Source organism: Engystomops pustulosus, chromosome 5 (genome assembly GCF_040894005.1).
Source record: "Engystomops pustulosus chromosome 5, aEngPut4.maternal, whole genome shotgun sequence".
NCBI classification, from domain to species: Eukaryota; Metazoa; Chordata; class Amphibia; order Anura; family Leptodactylidae; genus Engystomops; species Engystomops pustulosus.
The window spans coordinates 124,136,300-124,158,222 of record NC_092415.1 but is presented as its reverse complement, the minus strand read 5'-3'; the positions used below and the strand labels follow the sequence as shown (position 1 = coordinate 124,158,222).

Here is a 21,923-nt window from a genome sequence, read left to right as displayed (position 1 = left end):
TTACTTACCCGGTCCTGTGCGATCCCCGCTGTGCGTTGTCCAACGATCATGCACTACGGCGCAGTTCACAAATATTGTGTATCCCATTTTCTGCATGTGTCGCTTCCCCACTCAGGTCCGCCGGAGTTCACCATCTTCTTCCCAGTGTATGTAAGTGCATTGTTTGCGACACAATTTGAAGTTTAAATCCTTCTCTCTGTCCTGCGCTCTGTCTGAATTGTCCAATTGCCCGCCCCCCAATTTCTGTTGCGTGGGACACAATCCTCTTCTAAATCCCTGTCCCAGCGGTGCGATCCCCAAAAACGTCGGAAAACCTGACTGAAATGTGGCTGTGGGACCCTTAGTTAATAAGCCCCAATATGTTATCAATTACATCAGTAGAATACTGCCTTACCAGAACATAGATGGACCTGCAAGCTATTACTGTGAAGGGACAAATCTCAAGACTATGCTTAGTAGGTTGCTTGGTGTGCACAACTGTAATGTATAAAAAGTTTTTTGTCTAAATCTGCTTGCAATTAAACACCTGTAAAGTTGGCAGAGGCTTTACCTTGTCCCCCCAATCTCCATTTATCATGCTTTCTAGTCACAATGGGAAATTGTATAGGATAGCTAGAGACGAGAGGAGGCTTGTTGGGAGGGCAGTAGTAGAGGAGTGCAAGAAAATAGGACCTGGAGTGATGTCACAAGATTGTCCAATTACCGGGGGTGGAGCTTGACTGCTGATCGAGCCAGACATGTAGCACAGAGCTCCTCACCACATTCACCTCGGAACCCAGCTAAAAGCATTGCCTTACCTCATAAATGGGGAAATCAAGCAAAGAAAAGTACAAGGATGCCCCCGGCATCTCTAAAGGAGGTAAAACACAGGCGGACCTAGAGAGGTGTTTAAAGAAAAAACTTGCAGCGTCTCCAGCCCGCATGCACCAGGTGGCGCCTGAACACGTTTCGAGGTGAAAACAGGAAAGTTTGGTCATTATATACAGGCTAGACCCCCACCCCCTAGCTCCCATGACATTGGAGCCCCTATTAAGTCTACTCGTAGGCCAGGCAACTGCTGGACATCAAGTCCTTTGTGGCCCAGCCTACTGGTCCTTTTAACATCCCTAACATTGATGGCAAAGGCCTTAGGAGTTAGGTATTTGCAAAACTGTGGTTTTCTTTTTTTGTTTCCCCAACCTTTCCTCCCCCAACCTTCCTTCCCCTACCCCCTCACACTACTTTATAGGGAACCAAGGGTAAAGATATCTGACTCCTCTGCATTTCTCTTTTCATTGTGCTTTATATTTCTAGATATGAATAAGTATTTCCATAACTGAAATAGATGTTGTCTCATATAATGTCAGGGACCTGGCCACACCACAAAAGAGAAGCCAAATTCTGCGCATACTAAAAAGTAGGGAGGCCAATGTACTTTTACTCCAGGAAACACATTTTAAAGAGGGGAAAATCCCATGCCTCCAGACAAAAGAATTTAAATGGTGGTTCCATAGTGCCTATACTAAACACTCCAGAGGGGTCAGTATAGCCTTTCATAAGAATCTCCCTTTTACACTGCTAGCAGAGCTGTCTGACCTGGATGGAAGGTTTCTCTTTATAAAAGGTAAAATAGGAAACACATTAGTAACAATTGAAAATTTCTATGCTCCAAACAAAGGACAAAATATGTGGTTTGCCCTGACCCTGTCAACATTACAAAACTTCAGAGAAGGTATTTTATTAGCTGGAGGTGACACCCGACTTTCAGACCACGCCCCGATTTTCCTGTAACTCCGTCTACTGGGTCTCCCAAAAGGAAGTTGGTAGTAGACAGAATTTCAACACTGGAATCTTCACATAAAAGGTGTGCCAAACCTGAGACAGTGACAGTGCTAACACAACTCTGCAATGAAGTTAAAGACATACTGAATGTCAGAATAGCCAAATCCTACCAGTTAGATAGATATAAACAATATGCACAATATGCAGTGACATGGGTCAACAAACTAATGGCAGAAATGCTACATAGACAAAAAGAGAAATCCTATTTTCATGTTATTAAATCTGAAGCAGGTCATGAGGTACACCAGACAGATAACATAACTGAAGCATTCCACACATTTTATAAGAAGCTTTACAATTGACTAGACCCGCAAGCCAACCAAGTACACTCCCAAACATGGTTGGAGAAATTGAACAAATTTGTAGACGAATGTCTACTGGCTTTGTTCAGGGCCATCGAGGCAGGGACCATTCATGCAGGGTTATCAGATTAATAGAATTAGCAAAACAAAAGATACCACTGGTCTTGATGGGTACGGACTCAGAGAAAGTGTTTGACAGGGTGAGCTGGTCATTTGACTACCAACCTGTCGCTCTTTGGATTACCCCCACAGTTTGTCCGGGCAATTCTAAACCTATATACAACACCCAGCGCTAGCATCAGAATTAATGGCACCCTGTCGAGGCCATTTAATATTATGAATGGGACCCGGCAGGGATGCCCTCTATCACCAACCCTTTTCATCCTAGTTATGGAAGCTCTAATAAGGAAAATAAGGTTAGACCCAGAGATCAGGGGTATCCAGGGGGGGCGAATACGAACACAAAACAGCTGCTTTTGCAACCCTTCCGAAGCTCTCTACCACACACTGAAGCAAAGGTGTTGCAACAACGTTCCCCGTATAACTGGCCCCAAATAAGCTTAAAATACCTAGGGGGTACTAATCTCCCCAAATCCCAATAGATTATATGATTTAAACTATACCCCTTTATTAAAAATCATTCATGGCCAGTTGCGTGAATTGAAGCTTCCTTATCTGTCTTGGTGGGGGTAGGAAAAATTTACTCAAAACATTTATCCTTCCTAAAATACTTTTATCTGTTTCAGGTAGCACCGATCTGGTTCCCTAAAACATTCTTTGCTAGAATCGCTAAACTTTTTTCACCCTTCCTCTGGCAAAACTAAAAACCTCATCTAAACAAATCCTATTTCAGAAAACACAAATGGGAGGCATAGGTATGCCAGATGTCATGTCATATTACCACGCTACACAAATATCAAGATGGATTATACTGACACAAGATCTTAACCCCACCCTGTATACCCCTTTAGAGAACTCCACAGAGCCAAGCTTTGGAATTTACGTCCAAACATGGTTTCCTCCCACAGCAATAGCATTCTACATAAAGCCCTATTTTCCTCACTAGCGAGTCTAAATAAAAAATCACAATTGTTTTCGGGTGCATGCCCGTTGCTGCCATTGGATCTGACCCCATACAAGGTATCACGCGATAGAAATCACTTTAACTCCTTTTGGAGAAATCTTAAACACCACAAAGTATCTACATTTTTTAAAAAAGACGTAGTAATTAACACAGATTATCTTCTGAGGAAGACTGGACTCCTATTATCCAATTTTATCCATATACAAGAATTCAAAGCCACATGTGAGGACTTTCTCAGATATCACCAAAACCCTTCTCCGACCACATGGTTGGAAAAATTAAGTACTAACACACAATTGGAAAGAAAACTCCTCTAAAAGGTAAACGCAGAAATTATTATGCTTGACCATGACCCTAGACCATATTTTTTGCAGCAATGGGAACTGGAAATAGGAGAACAGTTCACTGAGAAGGACTGCAAAGCCATATTAGGTCTTTCCTGCGGTCTCTCAACTTGTATAAGAATGAAAGAGAATGCATATAAGATCACATCAAGGTGGTACAAGATGCCTGATTGGTTTCATAAAAGATACCAGACAGTGCCCAATATTTGTTGGAGATTAAGTCAGACATTGGTAGCATGAGCCACATTTGGTGGGACTTCCCCAAAATTAAGTCATACTGGGAGGAGGTAATACACACAATTAACAAGATCTGCTCCAGTAAAATCCCCTTGTCACTAAGCACAGTTCTTTTAAGGAGACCAATATGATTTATCATCCTACCTTCTGACAGCGGCCAAACTACTTCACTGGGAGAGACAAATTTCTTAAAACATGGGCCCCTTGCAAACATATATATCCAGTTCCTCCAGACCACCGGCTACAGTTGACTCACATATTACAGAGAAGCCAGTAAAAAAGAACCCAACCTCCCTACACCTTCTTCCCCACCTTCTTTCCCTACCCCCCCTTTTTTTCTTCCTTTACTTAATATGTAAAATAACTTCCATATGTTTTGTTGTTGTTTAAATATGTTAACCTATCTAGCACAAGGATGCTAATGTATTCCTACTTTCCTATGTTATTTGATTGAACCCTGGGTACTGCAGACGGGCAGCACAGGGACAAACAATATGTAAAATTGTAAGGCGAGGAAACGGCTCCTTATTTGAAGTCTGTATAAGTTTGGTTCATTGTAAAATTGTACCTTGCCTAGCTACAACAAGATTAATAAAAATAGTTTTAAAACAAAACAAGATCGTCCAATTACAAACATGCTGTCCTGATTTATGTGAAATGTTTTCTGGCAGAGGACCTTGAGTGACCTCTCAATATAGAGATATTGCCATAATCAAAGGCTATAAAGAAGTCCTAAGAAGCAAAGTTTCTAAGGAACTTCTTAGAAATATGTTGGTAGATGGTAGATGTTCTTTAAATATGTAGTTACTTTAAAACAAGGAATGAAAAAAACAAAATGTAAACCGCCTTTTCCATATTTGCCAGACTATTGCAGTGCCTTATAGACCCTTTCCGATCATTTATAAGAATTCATAATTATTTCAGAACAAAATAAATATTTTTTAAATGCTAAAGAAATTTTTTTGAAAATGCTAAGGAAAATATCCGTCGGAGATTAGCAGGGAACAAAAAAAGAGTGTTCAATATTGGTCACTCTGTCTCCTTTTAAATTCCACAACAATTACCCTTTTTGGATTTCCTGGGGATAGTCAAGAAATATCATTATGGCTGCATCATTATAATGAGGAAAATAGTGAACCGGCACAACAAAAGGGAAGTCCACGGCCATGCTGTGCCAAACTATGCCTGCTTTATTATGTGACAAAATGCTAAAAACAAACAAGGGGAACAATTGGTTGACGTGTTTCGATGATAAACGTCTTAATCATAACCTGTATGTGCTCACTACATGCTCACCTTTTAACTGGAACAGCTGAGTGAAAGACGGGGAGGGATCTTACTCCCCGCCCCCCGGTCATGTGAGCAGGAGGGCCGTGGGAGGAACCTCAAGACCCAGGCTCCGAGTCACCTGACCTCGAGGACCAGGGGAGGGATTGAACACCCCCCCCCCAAGTCACATGATCGGGAGAAGTGTTATGCTGTAACCGGTGAGTTATCTATTACAAGAAACAGTATAAAATAAAAATGAATATAAAAATGCTCCTTACTGTCCCCTGAAATACATGACAGTAGTTACATGTACATACAATAAAAGTAACAATGAAAGATGTGGACATGAGATGTTGACGCAACAGCTTAGTCTTGTTCAATCAAACCTCACTAGGTTGTTGCTGTATGAGTCTAAATACAAATTTATATAATGTGAACATAAAATCCAAACCTCATTTAGCTAATATGTGAGTATGAGATAAAGTCTCTTGTTTAAACCCTGCGGTGCTCTACTTTCCATGACAAAGATCCAATACGTTTCTCGATTAAGGAGTTTTCTCTTAATATTACCACCCCTTACCTGGCGCGTGACTTTCGACTCCTGTCCACTTAAAGTAACGGGTAGATTTGTTATGGGTATCCCTAAAGTGTTTAGATGCTGCCGAAATGCCAACTCCATTGTTGTGATTAAAGATGAGCGAACACATATTTCGCCAGCTTGAAAAAAATGGCATCTCCCGCCGTTTTGATTTTTGGCGGCCAGAAACTGAGCCAATCACAAGCCAGGAGACTCTGCACTCCACCCAGCATGACGTTGTACACGTCGATAGCAGTGGTTGGCTGCCCTGATCAGGTGACCCTGGAATAGACTAGCCCCTGCCCGCGCTGCTCGCATCATTCTCTGTCTGCATGCCGTTAGGGAGAGAGCTGCTGCTGCTGTTGGGATAGCGTTAGGGTGTTATATTAGCTAACTGTTAGGCAGGAGTGATTCTAGCCCCAACAAGGGGTGTTGGGTTCGTGTAGACTATTTTTTTTTTCTTTGCTTGTGGCCGGGCTTGCTGGCACTAGTAGTGCAGCTAGTACCATATTGTGACGAATTTGCAGGGAGACTTGCAAACGTTATATTTAGCTCTTAGTGGCACACATATCCATCTCAAACACCTAAGTGGGACAATTTATTAGGGGTTTGATTGAATTAGGCACAGTCTGACGATTTTATATTTTTTTCCAAAACTTAAAGTGACAGGCACAGCACAAAATCCAGTTGTGTGCTGTCAGTGTAGGTTAGAAACTAGCCATAGAAATCATCATCATCTTTTGTGGTTGCTGTGTGATTTCTTCTGATTGTTTTGTTAAAAAAAAAAAAAAAAAACACAAAAAAATTTACAGTTTACACTTTAAGTTTGAAAATGTTGAACCCGAGGGCTAGGGGTAGGGGTAGAGGACGAGGGTGTGGGCCTCAGTATCCTTCCCCCCAGTCTGCCCCCTCCCAGGAAAATTTGGCATTTGAACCGGCATACTCTGAGGAACTGTTTTCTGGACCTTCCCAGAGTCACAAACCACATGTCCGGTTGCTGCTGAGCTCTTTCCCGATGCCCAGGTTCCACCAGTCGCAGTCTGTGGGTGATGATGACATTATTGACGTAGTGGAAGAAGTGTGTAAAGAGGTGTCGGACGATGAGGAGACACGGTTGTCAGACAGTGGTGAAGTTGTTGTCAGGGCAGGAAGTCCGAGGGGGGAGCAGACGGAGGGATCGGAGGATGATGAGGTGACAGACCCAAGCTGGGTTGATAGGCCGGGTGAACACAGTGCTTCTGAGACTGAGGCGAGTCCTTGATGAGAACAGGTTGGAAGAGGCAGTGGTGGGGCCAGACGGAGAGGCAGGGCCAGAACTGGTGCATCAGCGCCAAATGTTTCACGTAGTGAAGCTCCCGTGGCGAGGGCTAGATTTTCGGAAGTCTGGATGTTCTTTAAAGAAACACCGGATGACCTGACGGACTGTGGTGTGCAACCTGTGGGTGGAGTGCAGAGTCTCCTGGCTTGTGATTGGCTCTGTTTCTGGCCGCCAAAAATCAAAACGGAGATGCCTTTTTCTCAAGCTGGCGAAATATTCGTCCGAGCAATGAGCAGTTGCGAGTACTCTAATGCTCGAACGAGCATCAAGCTCGGACGAGTGTGCCACACCAGGATCAGCAGGGGTTCCACCACTACCAGCTTAACCAGCACCAGTATGCGCAGGCATATGAATGCTAAACTCAATGGAACCAAGGCCGTTCACCTCCGGCCGGGCACACCACTGCTCCTTCCACTGTGTCATCTGCTGCCTCTGCTAGTCAACCCCCTGCCCAGGACCCTGGCCCAAAAACCTCCCGTGCGAAAACCACACCTTCGCCTCCACAATCCTCCACAGCATCCACCAATGTCTCCATGCGCAGCGTCTAGCTCTCTATACCCCAGACGCTGGAGCTGAAGAGGAAATACTGTGCAACTCACCCACACGCCCAAGCCCTCAACGTCCACACCTCCAAATTACTCAGCCTGGAGTTTCTGCCCTATAGGCTGGTAGAGACCGAGGCCTTTCGCAACCTCATGGCGGCGGCCGGTCCTCGGTATTTGGTCCCCAGCTGCCACTACTTTTCCCAATGTGCCGTCCCAGCCCTGCACCAGCACGTGTCAGACAACATCATCCGTGCCCTGACCAACGCTGTTTCCGACAAGGTCCACTTGACCATGGACACGTGGACAAGTGCTGCCGGGCAGGGCCACTATATATCGCTGACGGCACATTGGGTTAACTTGGTGGAGGCTGGGACCGAGTCTGACCCTGGGGCTGGTCATACTGCCGACGCCGAGGATTGCAGGGCCTACCTCGGTCCAGGTCTCTCAGGCCTACTATGCCTCCTCCTTCTCCCACCCCTCCTCCACCTCCTCCTCCGAATTACCTTCCCTGGGCATGGCGCCATCAGTCAGTAGCTCTAGGCTAAGCGACAGCAGGCAGAGCTCAAACCGCTGAGCCTAAGCGATAAAAAGCACACCGCCCAAGAGCTATTACAGGGCATCACAGCGCAGACTGATCTGTGGCTGGCACCGCTGAACCTGAAGCCAGGCATGGTTGTGTGTGACAACGGCTGTAACCTGGTGGTGGCTCTGCAACTCGGCAGACTAACACATGTGCCATGCCTGGCACACGTGTTAAATCTCATAGTTCAGCGGTTCCTCAAGACATACCCCAATCTGTCTGATTTGCTCACGAAGGTGTGCCGCATCTGTGCGCATTTCAGGAAGTCCAGCACAGATGCTGCCACTCTAAGGGCAGCGCAGCGCCGCCTCCAACTGCCCGCTCACCAACTGTTGTGCAACGTCCCCACGAGGTGGAATTCAACATTAACCATGTTATCCAGAGTTTACCAGCAGCGCAGAGCAATTTTAGACTGCCAGATGTCAACTTCCACCAGAACTGGTAGTCAGGTCAGTCAGCTTCCTCAAGTCTACAATGAGGAGGATGTCTGATATCTGTCAGGTGCGGAGTATGAGGAGTCAACACAGATGGTCAGTGGCGATGCCGCCATCATCAGCCTCACCATCTCGCTGCTTGGCCTGTTTAAAAAACTCTCTGGTCAGAAGTCAGAAGCTTTGCGCTCGTCACAAGAGAAGGGGGAAGAAGATTCCCTTGTTGATCCCTGGAGAGGAAAGGAGTGTTAGAATGCATGAATGCCAGCAGGCCCTGGTGCACAAGCTGAAACAGTATTTCCCTTCTGACAGCGCTAGCGGCAGAGGGCGTACTTCTGCGGGACAAGTAGCGAGGGAGAGTAGGCGAGCAGGCAGCTTGTCCAGCACTGGCAGGGGTACGCTTTACAAGGCCTTTGCCAGTTTTATGTCACCCCAGCAAGACACTGTCACCTGTCCCCAGTCTCGGCAGAGTAGGGCTGATCTTTACAGAAAGATGGTGAGGGAGTACATAGTTGACCATACCATCGTCCTAAATGATCACACAGCTCCCTACAACTACTGGGTTTCAAAGCTGGACATGTGGCACGAACTGGCACTGTACACCTTGGAGGTTCTTGTCTGCCTTGCCGCTAGCGTGTTGTCTGAGCGGGTTTTCAGTGCAGCTGGTGGCATCATCACCGATAAGCATACACGCCTGTTGACTGACAGCGCTGACAGGCTGACGCTTATCAAGATGAATAAAGCCTGGATTTCTCCGGATTTCCATTCTCCACCAGGTGAAAGAACCTGAATAATGTATGCACTCTTCCTCCTCATTTTCCTCCTTCTCCTCCTCTTTGTACACTAAAGCAGAGGAAACTGACTATTTTTTGCCAGGGCCAACTGGCTCTAGCTATAGTACTCTACGTACAGGCGGTCCCCTACTTAAGAACACCTGACTTTCATACGACCCCTAGTTACAAACGGAGCTCTGGATGTTTGTAATTTACTGTACTTTATCCTTAGGCTACAATAATCAGCTATATCACAGGTGTCTGCAATGAAGCTTTATTATTAATCCTGGTTCTAATGACAATCCAACATTTTACAAATCCAATTGTCACAGAGACTAAAAAAAATTTGGCTGGGGGTTACAATGATAAAATATACAATTCCGACTTGCATACAAATTCAACTTAAGATCAAACCTACAGACCCTATCTTGTATGTAACCCGGGGACTGTCTGTATTTAATTTTTCTGAAGGGCCACCTACCCGGTCCTCTGGTTTGAAAACTTTTTTGGACTGCCACATACAGGCACTATCCAAATTTAATTGTCTCCATAGCAGCCTCCACACCTCGTCTTTATAGCTGCCTCCACACGTTGTCTCCATTGCTACCTCCACACATCATCTCCATAGCTGCCTCCCAAAGTCGTCCATATAGCTGCCTCCATACATCGTCCACTTAGCAAACTAGCTGAATTTTGGGTTGTTTTCATGGCTTCCACATCAAACTTGTTAACTTTGTCGCCACCCTGCTGTGTTATCCACAAAATATACTGGCAAACTTTTATCATTTACCGATATTATTTCAGCGCTTCTTGCGCATCTGTTTATATTCCCCTCATCCGCCATAACCAAGCCAATTACTTATAAGAACAGTACTACACTTGATCTTATACAAAAGGTTCTTAGAAGTACTGTTTGTAGCCCCCGCCTGCTTTGAAAATTATACTTTTTTTTAACGTAAACGCTTCTGGCCCATTTTGGGTGGGGAGGAGCCGAGAGGCAGGGGCTTGGACAGGAGAAAGCTCGCCTGGCAGCGGACCACCAGCTCCATCCCAAGATCCAACTAACATAGTTCTAACTGCAGCATCTTTAATCTACTACTACTTTACTGCCTCCATACATCGTCCCCTTATCAAACGAGCTGCGTCAGGCAGAATTTCCGGGTGTTTCACCAGATACATAATGGAACTCGGCCCATCTGTCGGCGCCATGCTGGAGACCTGAAGTTGCAATCATAGCAGCGCAATATGGATGTCCCATACTGTCGCTCTTAATCATGGAAGTCGTCTCCATGGCTGCCTCGACATGTGGTCCCCTTATCAAACGAGCTGTCAGGCTCATTTTTCGTGTGTTTCACCAGATACGTTATGGAACTTGGTCACTATGTCGCCACCATTCTGTCTTATAGACTAAATATACCATCAGCCTTTTGTTCATCATTTTAGCGCTTCTTGCTCACCTCCTTTGGTTCCTCTCTGCCGCCTTAACCAGGCAAAATACTGATACATACAGTGCTACACGTTATCCTCGCCAAAAGGAATTTTTTAAATTGGTTCGAAGCCTGAGTCCATTTGGGGTATGTCGCCATGCCACTCTCTAGCCTGCCGCTGCCTCTGCATGCCGTCTTCTATAGTGTCAGGGTCAATTATTGGATGTTTTAGATGCTATCTAGCCTTATTCAGTCACTCTGTCATCGCCATGCTGTTGCCCATAATTTTGGCATAATGGTGCGATTAAGCAGCCTCAGAGGCATCCATGCATGCTGCCCCTGCTGTTTCCTGTCCATTTCCGTGGTGTTTCCATCATTTTCTGAGGTTTCCAGGTGTTTGGCCAAGCTTCCCTGTGCAGACCCTTGGTCCCCTTGAAAAATGCTTGAGTCTCCCATTGATTTCAATGGGGTTCGTTATTCGAGACGAGCACTCGAGCATCGGGAAAAGTTCGTCTCGAATAACGAGCACCCGAGCATTTTAGTGCTCGCTCATCTCTAGTTGTGATATCAGACAAATGGAGTCTTATTCTGACTTTCAAAGGCCTGTGGTGTGTCCTATATATTGTTTATTGCACTCAGAGCATTCTATTAAATAAATGGTGTTACAGGAATTGCAGTTGACATAAGACTTAATTGAGTAAGGAATGTTTGTGACATAAGAGGTAAAATCTTCTCCTACTGAAATATATGTGCATGCCTTGCATTGTGTATGCCCACACTTATAGCATCCTGCAGTATTAAGCCAAGAGTGATGAGACGTGTGACTGGGAGATAACATGCTACCCAAAGTACGGACTTTCTTGGCTACACATTTGACTCCTCCATCATCTAGAATTGTAGAAAGAGATTAATCCTGTTATAGGATAGGAATATATCTATGTACAATTTAGATATTTCTCTAAACTGTTTGCTATATGCAGTGGAGAAGACTATAGGAGGGTGCTTGGTTGTAGTGTTCTCACATCCATACCCACTGACACAAGGAGTATCACGTGTTTTCTCTTTATCTGCCAACAAAGCATGCTGTCCTATATGTTTGATCCTATGTTCTGCCTTACTCACAACAGATTTTTGATAGGCCTTGTTGTATAGTCTCTTTTTAAGAGTTTCCTTTTCTCTCTCAAAGTCCATATTGTCCAAACATGAATGGATTTTCCAGCAAAGGAGGAAGTAAATTTCAGATTCATGTTGTTATTATTGAGATACAGGACAAAATTCTGGAAGTACGATTCTGAGCTATTCCACACCCACACCAGGTCTTCTATGTAACGGTCGAACCATACTATAGACGCCTGGTGTGTGTTGGAAGATGAGAAAATGGTAAGTTCTTCCCATTGGGACATATATATATTTGCAAGGGAGGGGGAAAATTTGCCCCCCATTGGGGCCTCCTCCACTTGCAAATAGTATCTGCCATCAAATAAAAAGAAATTTTTTGAGTAGAAAATTTGTGGCTGAAATGATGTATTCTTTGAGTGCCGTACTGAAAGTACTATATCTGTCTAGATGTCTGCGTAGAAAATGAAGCCCCTTGTTGTGAGGGATGGATGAATAAAGTGCTGTTACGTCACATGACGCCCAGCTATATTCCTCACACCACTTGAAGTCTTTCATAATTTTCAACACGTGCTTCGTATCCTGTAAATAGGATGGTGTGACTCTAGTAAGGGCTGTAAAAAATGATCCAGCCACTCACCCAGTCTCTCACCCACTCCCCCAATGCCAGCCACAATGGGTCTCATGGGAGGTGGAAAAATGTTCTTATGAACTTTGGGGAGTGATTGAAAGACTGGGGTGACTGGATCCTTTACAAAGAGATAATCCCTCATTTTCTGTGTAAGAATGCCTGCAGATACTCCCTTGTCCAAAATCATGGACAAGCGTTTCTGCACTCGGTTGGAGCCAAGACACCGGTATCTGTTCCTGTCATTTAACATATTTTCATTAAGGAGTTTGTACAAGGGGGCATCTAAAACCACCAGTGCTCCTTTGTCTGCTGACCTAAAACTTAAGTCAGGATCTTGTTTGAGTTGCAATAAGGATCGTCTCTCTCTGATTTAGATAGATTGTGATGTATCTGCTGTGAGCTTGTATCCTCAGCTCTTTTGTGTAATGCCACTAATTCTCTCTCTACTACAAAGAGTAGTCAAGAGAAAGAAGTTCGAACGGGATGTTATAGACTATAGGAACAACGAGGTCTATTCATGGAAACGAAGAGAACGTACTTCCTACACCAACAAAGGCACTCCCAAGTCCATCTTAGAGACGGAATAGGAGAAATAGAAAGAGGAGTCATAATCCTCATGTGAGCTTCTCAGAAACTGAAGACTCTATGGATAGTCTATCGTCAAGCCAGATTTCATCTCAACCATAAGGAGAATTAAGTGATACTGCCTGCAGCTCTGCAAAGGGTACTAACGTTCCCAAACGCAAAGACACCCATAAACCACCGAATAATCCATCAAAAATCAACATAGGAGGGCAGGACAGAAGCACAAAAGCTTAAAATTTTCACCGAGTTGTAATTTTGATTTGTTTAGTACCCTGTTGGACGTCAATAGACTGGGACGTAGTATCACAATTAGAAAGCATTTTGACAATTCTTTAACAGCAAATGAATCACCGACTACCCTAGACACTCATAATACTTACGTTGTGGATGTGATGAGGTCTGATGTATCTTTGGGAAACTTTTCTGAACAAAAAAGTTTGTTTGATTTACGATATTTACTATGTGAGCAAGCATAAATTAATGATTCAGTCAATGATGTTTTTCATACTTCCAATGTGGATTTTTATCCGGTTAACTCTCGTGTACCAGTGTTAGACAACTTTCAAGAAGTAGTAGAGAGAGAATTAGTGGCATTACACAAAAGAGTTGAGGATACAAGCTCACAGCAGATACATCACAATCTATCTAAATCAGAGAGACGAGCCTTATTGCAACTCAAACAAGATCCTGACTTAAGTTTTAGGTCAGCAGACAAAGGGGGAGAACTGGTGGTTTTAGATGCCCCCTTGTACAAACTCCTTAATGAAAATATGTTAAATGACAGGAACATATACCGGTGTCTCAACTCCAACCCAACGGTTTATGTGCAGAAATGCTTGTCCATGATTTTGGACGAGGGAGTATCTGCAGGAATGTAAGAATTTCTGTGTAAGAATTTACACAGAAAATGAGGGATTATCTTAGTCTTTCACTCACTCCCCAAAGTTCATAAGAACATTTTTCCACCTCCCATGAGACCCATTGTGGCTGGCATTGGGGGAGTGGGTGAGAGACTGGGTGAGTGGCTGGATCATTTTTTACAGCCCTTACTAGAGTCACACCCTCCTATTTACAGGATACGAAGCACGTGTTGAAAATTATGAAAGACTTCAAGTGGTGTGAGGAATATAGCTGGTCGTCATGTGACGTAACAGCACTTTATTCATCCATCCCTCACGACAAGGGGCTTCATTTTCTACGCAGACATCTAGACAGATATAGTACTTTCAGTACGGCACTCAAAGAATACATCATTTCAGCCACAAATTTTCTACTCTAAAACAATTTCTTTTTATTTGATGGCTGATACTATTTACAAGTGGAGGGGGCCCCAATGGGGGCCAAATTTTCCCCCTCTCTTGCAAATATATATATGTCCCAATGGGAAGAACTTACCATTTTCTCATCTTCCAACCCACACCAGGCGTCTATAGTATGGTTCGGCCGTTACATAGGACGACCTGGTGTGGGTGTGGAATAGCTCAGAATCATCCTTCCAGAATTTTGTCCTGTATCTCAATAATAATAACAACATTAATCTGAAATGTACTTCCTCCTTTGGTGAAAACTCCATTCCATTCTTAGATATTACTCTTATTGGAGATGGAGAAAGGGTTAAAAATATTCCCTATAGGAAGGAGATGGCGAGGAATGCCACTTTGCTGGCATCCTCTTGCCATCCCCCATAAGTTATCAATAACATACCGTATGGAGAGATGGTAAGACACAGGAGGAATTGTTCGGACAATATGGACTTTGAGAGAGAAAAGGAAACTCTTAAAAAGAGACTATTAGAGATGGGCGAATCGATTCTAATGATTCTAACTTCGGTTAGAATTTCAGGAAAAATCCGATTCGCCACAAAGCCTATGCTGATTCGCGGGAACGAAGTTGGTTTTTTCCCCCTCATGTTTCTGCTAAATGGGCGTGAGAACAACGTATTACATGGGGCAGAGAACTCTGGGAAGGAGAAAGGAACACCCCCGATGACATCTGCAGACCTGTAAGCCAATCAGCGACCGGCAGGCTTATGTGATGTCACACAGCCCTATAAAACCAGCCATTTTCTATCTCAGCACTTCACACTTCATGTTGTAGCGTCCAGCTGCTTGCTGTGCGATTCTTGCTGCAATCCCTCACTGTTCTCTAAGGGGATCTGTATACCCCAAATAGCAGTTCTATTTAGTGACAAAATCGAATAGGAAGAAATCTGTTTGACATTCATGCATCTGCAGTAGTGAGCTGTCAGTTGTGGGGTATCTGTATAACGCACATTGCAATACCTTTTGGGGGCTCTAGTTTACAGCCAGATTTACGTGTGAAATCCACATAGTTTATACAGTAATTTTCACTGAAATTACACTGTCAGTTGTGGGGTATCTGTAAAACGCACATTGCAATACCTTTTGGGGGCTCCAGTTTACAGCCAGATTTACATGTCAAATCCACGTAGTTTATCCAGTGATTTTCACTGAAATTACACTGTCGGTTGTGGGGTATCTGTATAACGCACATTGCAATACCTTTTGGGGGCTCTAGTTTACAGCCAGATTTACGTGTCAAATCCACGTAGTTTATAAACCACTATGTCAGACAGAAAGGTGGCAGGTGGAGCAGGCAGAGGTGGCAGCACAGTAAGGGGATGTCGCAGCAGGGGTGACTCTGTGAGGCCAGAACTGCCGTTGTCATCTAGTGGCAGTGTGTTGACTAGGTCATCCAATTCCTCAAATATAACATCTGACAACCCCAGCCAAGAGTCCGTAGGTTCCTCTGACACAACAATTAGTTGTCATGGTCCAGGAGCAGGTCAGCGGCCCTCACCTTTCCTCATCCAGGCTCTGTTCCTTTCCCGCAGCCAGAGAGCTACTAGGTGGTCTGGGCTCCTCGCCACTATTCAGCGAGGACGAAGTGTTTGAGGACAGTCAGCAGCTGCTTTGCAGTGAAGAGGTGGGGCAGACTTCCGCTGCTTCCTGCAGAAGGCAGGCTGTGCATACTGACATCGCTGAGGAGAGTAGCATTGACCGGGAAACGCAAATTGACGATGATGTAGCCGATCGCTATTGGGAGCCGGGTGTAGCAGGGGATTCATCATCGTCGGGCGAAGAGAGTGTCAGCTTGTGGAGCAGTCAGCAAGTCGCTACTGTGGCTGTGAGTCAGCAGGGTGGCAGCAGTGCGAGAACGGGAGCCAAACGTCCGCAGGGTACAAATCCCGATTCGCAGGCCCAAATAAGCAGTGGCACAGGGGCTCAGCGAGGCAGCGGCGGTAGTAGTCGCTCAGTGCAGAGTGTTGGCGGTAAAATTACCACCTCAGCGGTGTGGCAGTTTTTTGTGAAGACACCAGAGGAGCCGAGCGTGGGTATATGTCGTATCTGCGGGCAGAAAATGAAGCATGGCCAGGGAGCTAACCTTGGCACCATGGCCCTGCGCCAACACATGCAGCATCACCATCCAGTGGCCTGGGAGAAACAGGTGTCAGATGCTGTCCTACATGCCAGCGCAGCAGCAGCACCTAGTAGCACACATGCGGTTTTTAGAAAGTCAAGGCTCCAGCACCTCTGCCGAAGAGAGCTGTTTGTCTTTGACATCATCTCCCGGTCCAGATGCTCCTGCTCCTCGCTACGCATGGCGCCAGCAGTCGTTACAAAAAGACAACTCTACGCGTCCAGCCATCCTAAGGTGCAGAAGCTGACCGTGCTCTTGTCGAAGTTGTTGGTACTGTAGTCTCTCCCTTTCCAAGTCGTGGACTCTGCACCTTTCAGAGAACTAATGGCTTGTGCTGAACCGAGGTGGAGAGTTCCAAGCTGCAATTTTTTTCCAAAAAGGCTGTACCAGTCCTTCACCAATATGTACAACAGAAGGTGGGCCAGTCCTTGAGCTTATCAATTTCTTCCAAGGTGCACGGCAGCACGGACGTGTGGAGCTGTAATTATGGTCAGGGCCAGTATATGTCCTTTACGGCCCACTGGGTGAATGTGCTTCCCGCCCAGCCACACCAACAACTTCAACAAGAGACAGCGCTTTCTCCTCCACGTTGTGAAACTGCTGCTCCTGCGCCAGTGTCCGCCTCCTCCTTCTCCACCACCACCTCAGCCTCCACAAGTGCTGCTCCATCATACCACATGTGCAGGGCACAGCAGTGTCACGCAGTTTTACACCTGGTTTGCCTGGGCGAACAAAGTCACACAGGGGAGGAACTGCTCCACGTCATGCAAGAAGAAATCAATGTGTGGCTTTCTCCGCGACAACTAAAAATCGGAACCATGGTGACAGACAATGGGAGGAACTTGGTTTACGCGCTGCACCGAGGAGGGATGGTCCATGCGCCCTGCAAGGCGTGCGTGTTCAATCTGGTAGTCAACAAGTTCCTGAAGTCTTACACCCATCTGCAAGACATTCTAAAAATGGCCAGGACACTGTGCACGCACATCAGCCATTCTTACAAAACCAAGCACACCCTCCTCGAGTTAGAGCGCCAGAACGGCCTACCCCAACATATTCTGATATGCAATGTTTCCACCAGTTGGAATTCCAGCCTCCATATGTTAGACCGCCTGTATGAACAGAGAAAAGCCATTAATGATTTTTTGATGATGCAAGCGTACTGTAGTACTCCCCTGTGTAACTTTAATGTCAGCCACTGGCAGCTCATGCGTGACACCTGCCGTTTACTCAGGCCCTTTGAAGAGACCACGTTATTTGTCAGTCGCCAGGACTGCGGGATGAATAACGTCATTCCAATGCTTCATGTCCTCGAACTCTTGCTGCAAAATCTGTCTGGTCAGGGCACTGGAGAAGTGGAGACTAAATCTCATGGCCACATGAGACCGCTGAGGGCTGAACTGGAGGAGGAGGAGGACATTGGAGCACAAGCAGAGTCTGGTGCAATTTGTGGTTTTTCTACTCAGGTGACAGGAGAGGAGGAGCAGGAGCATCCGGACATTAATCCTAATGTTGTTACATTGAAATCTACTTTCAAGATCAGTAAATTTTTTTTAATAAAACATGAATTTTTTTCTACTGACATTATTCTTTTAAAGTCATGCATTGTTTCCTTGCACAGCCAATGATTGCAACGTTTTCCCACCTATGCCATCCATCTAGCCAAATGGGTATAATGGTGAGAACATTTTGATCATGTGAAATTTACTGACATGTAAGAAGAGAAAGTTTAGAATATTAGTTACAAATATAATGTATACCACTGTCTGGGTTACATTCAAGTGCCCTCACCACATTTGGGCCCAGGGGCCTCCACCTTCCTTGATCCAGCCCTGGCAGTAAGAACTATGATAATTTAAACCACATATTCAGACGATTTATGTTCAGTTGCGGCAGATGCACCAATAAATTACAAAAAAATAAAAGCTAATGTGTCCTAAAGGGCTGCACTTACTATATATACGCTAATCACTAGGTAAACCCTGATGGAGAACAGACACAGTCATGCACTTGCACAGAGGCTTCCCTCAAGTGAGGTAGTAGCTTTGATGGAATGGCAGCTAAAGAGTAAAGCCTCACAGAGGCTCTGACAAGTTTTGGAGGGGATCAGGAAAAGGCAGTGATAACTAGGTGTGTGAGCAGGAGAGGAGAATTCCAGCCGCCCCACAAGATGGTGGGTTCCAGCCGCTTTGAATCTACAGAAAATGAAAAAGATGATGCCTTTTTAGAAGCTTGGAGACTTCAGATTTATGCCCCTGGGAGATCACAGAGGAAGATAAAGCCATGGGATCACTGGTTTGAAATGGTCGGAGTGAAGTGCAACCAGTTTGTGATGAACTGATCTTTCCTATATTTGCCAAGAATCGTGCTCTTGATATCTTTCAATGTAGGACTGAAAATTTTATCAAAAAGCAGAAATATTATGGAGCAATTTCATTATTATATATGTTGTCCTATCCTTAGCTGGGAACAATTTACATAGGTTATTAAATTACTTCTTGTAATGTGGCTTCATTAATGTAATGATATTTTGTACCTGCAGATTCTATAACAAAGAACAGTCAGTTGCCAGGTCTCCAAGAAAAACACCCGAAATGAACACCAACGAAGGAAGTGCTCCAGAGGGGGGTCTTAATGTTACTTTGACCATTCGGTTATTAATGCACGGAAAGGTATTTTCTCTTGCATGATGTCTTTTCTTTAAACACTATTTTATAGCATATTCTTTCTACATATATTATTTTTGACACTTTGACATTTTTGACAATTCACGCTTTGTGGTCAAACAACTTAAATCCAGACTCAGCATAGGCATAAACAAAAACAAATCCTACTCGCCTGAGTATTGTCAAATAGTGCATTCCTCTCTATACATGCACCAGGATGCCAGGAACCCACTCTTGGCCAGCAAGATAGGTGTATGAACACAGTCAGCTTTCCAGGTTGTGCCCACCTACTGCTTCTGGCCTGCAGTCTAAATCAGGCTCTAACGAGTCCTGTGACCTGAACCTGTGGGCAGAAAGAAAAATCAGCATAAAAGTGTCTTATCTCTGTTATTAAAGACACAATTTTCAATCAAGAATTATCTCATTTTAATACAGTTCATAACCAAAACAACAGTTCAGGAAGTAAACCACAATAAATTCATATAATATTAAAAATTACTTTATTCCATATAGGGTAAATACTTAAGTTTAAGCCGACCCGAGTATAAGCCGAGGCACCTAATTACCACCAAAAACTGGGAAAACCTATTAACTCGTGTAGAAGTCTAGGGTGGGAAATGTATTGGTCACAGAATCCCCAGTATATAGCTAGCCCCCTGTAGTATATAGCCTGCCAGCCCCATAGAAAATAACCTGCATTCCATGCTGTAGTACACTCACTGGCCACTTTATTAGGTACACCATGCTAGTAATGGGTTGGACCCCCTTTTGCCTTCAGAACTGCCTCAATTCTTTGTGGCATAGATTCAACAAGGTGCTGGAAGGATTCCTCAGAGATTTTGGTCCATATTGACATGATGGCATCACACAGTTGCCGCAGATTTGTCGGCTGCACATCCATGATGCGAATCTCTCGTTCCGCCACATCCCAAAGATGCTCTATTGGATTGAGATCTGGTGACTGTGGAAGCCATTTGAGTACAGTGAACTCATTGTCATGTTCAAGAAACCAGTCTGAGATGATTCCAGCTTTATGACATGGCACATTATCCTGCTGAAAGTAGCCATCAGATGTTGGGTACATTGTGGTCATAAAGGGATGGACATGGTCAGCAACAATACTCAGGTAGTCTGTGGCGTTGTAACGATGCTCAATTGGTACCAAGGGGCCCAAGAAAATATTCCCCACACCATGACACCACCACCACCAGCCTGAACCGTTGATACAAGGCAGGATGGATCCATGCTTTCATGTTGTTGACGCCAAATGTCGCAGCAGAAATCGAGACTCATCAGACCAGGCAACGTTTTTCCAATCTTCGACTGTTCAATTTCGAGGAGCCTGTGCAAATTTTAGCCTCAGTTTCCTGTTCTTAGCTGAAAGGAGTGGGACCCGGTGTGGTCTCCTGCTGCTGTAGCCCATCTGCCTCAAAGTTCGACGTACTGTGCGTTCAGAGATGCTCTTCTGCCTACCTTGGTTGTAACGGGTGGCAATTTGAGTCACTGTTGCCTTTCTATCAGTTTGAACCAGTCTGCCCATTCTCCTCTGACCTCTGGCATCAACAAGACATTTCCACCCACAGAACTGCCGCTTACTGGATGTTTTTTCTTTTTCGGACCATTCTCTGTAAACCCTAGAGATGGTTGTGCGTGAAAATCCCAGTAGATCAGCAGTTTCTGAAATACTCAGACCAGCCCTTCTGGCTCCAACAACCATGCCACGTTCAAAGGCACTCAAATCACCTTTCTTCCCCATACTGATGCTCGGTTTGAACTGCAGGAGATTGTCTTGACGATGTCTACATGCCTAAATGCCGCCATGTGATTGGCTGATTAGAAATTAAGTGTTAACGAGCAGTTGGACAGGTGAACCTAATAAAGTGGCCGGTGAGTGTATATAGCCTGCCAGTCCCTTGTAGTATATAGCCTGCAATTGCCAGCTGCAAGGTGTAATGTAATGACATTTAATTGATAATCCTTATTTCCATTACAGGAAAAAATTTTGAAAATCCAATTGTCACTGGGACAAAAAAAAAATTGCCTGGAGCTGCAATTGTAAACTATACAGTTCCGACTTACATACAAATTCAAATTAGGAACAAACCTAATGAACCTTTCTTGTACGTAACCCAGGGACTACCTGTTTGCAGATTTTTTAAAAATTTGATTCGCCAAGTTAATCAAATTTTCGACAAAATTTCGAATCACGTTAAAAAACTGGTCTTTCCTAGCTGCAGAGAGTCTGTACACGGTTTGAGAATGTTGTACCATGCTCAAATATGCATAGGGAGTGTGGTTTGGTCTTCAAATAACGCTGTGTTTTAGTATGACACGCACATGACAGCCGCCGCTCTTAGAATCGCTTCACTCTTCAATTCCATGAGCACTTACAGGGGCCAATTTGAGCAAATAAGTTAAGCGGGAAGCCTGACAAGGTAAGCCTGACAAGGTAACGTCTTTGCCAGCTCGAAAGGACTGAGCTGAGGGCCAAGATCCCACTATAACATCAAAGAGTGCGCTCTTTTTACACTGACATCAGATGATTCCATAGATTACGACAGAACCTGTTCTGTTAAATGCTGATACATGTAGAAAGACCCATAAAAGAGTAGAGAGGGTGTCGGCAGAAATTTTGCATTGACGTCACTGATCGTTTTGCCCTTGTTTTCATCTGTCAGTGTCCACTTTCAATCGGTCAATAAACCATCAGAATTGCTAAAGCCAAAAACAAACAGGAGTTGATCCAAAACAGGTGACCAGTAAATGGGATATTTGCATG

The 21,923-nt window shown here is 44.6% G+C and overlaps 1 protein-coding gene across 15 annotated transcripts in view; it reads left to right on the top strand.

The window, feature by feature from the left end:
• Positions 1-21,923, top strand: part of LOC140133169 (poly(rC)-binding protein 3-like) — a 778,519-nt gene that overhangs the window by 90,450 nt on the left and 666,146 nt on the right. For 13 of the 15 annotated variants that reach the window (XR_011855824.1, XR_011855826.1, XM_072152955.1 and 10 more), the window contains one exon: positions 19,021-19,150. The exons of the other annotated variants lie outside the window; for them this stretch is intronic. Coding sequence is in view for 11 of the 13 variants with exons in the window: in XM_072152955.1 (XP_072009056.1) it covers positions 19,021-19,150 (130 nt within the window). In the remaining 2 variants the exon portion in view is untranslated. The remainder of the gene's footprint in view (positions 1-19,020; positions 19,151-21,923) is intronic. 15 annotated transcript variants of the gene reach the window in all.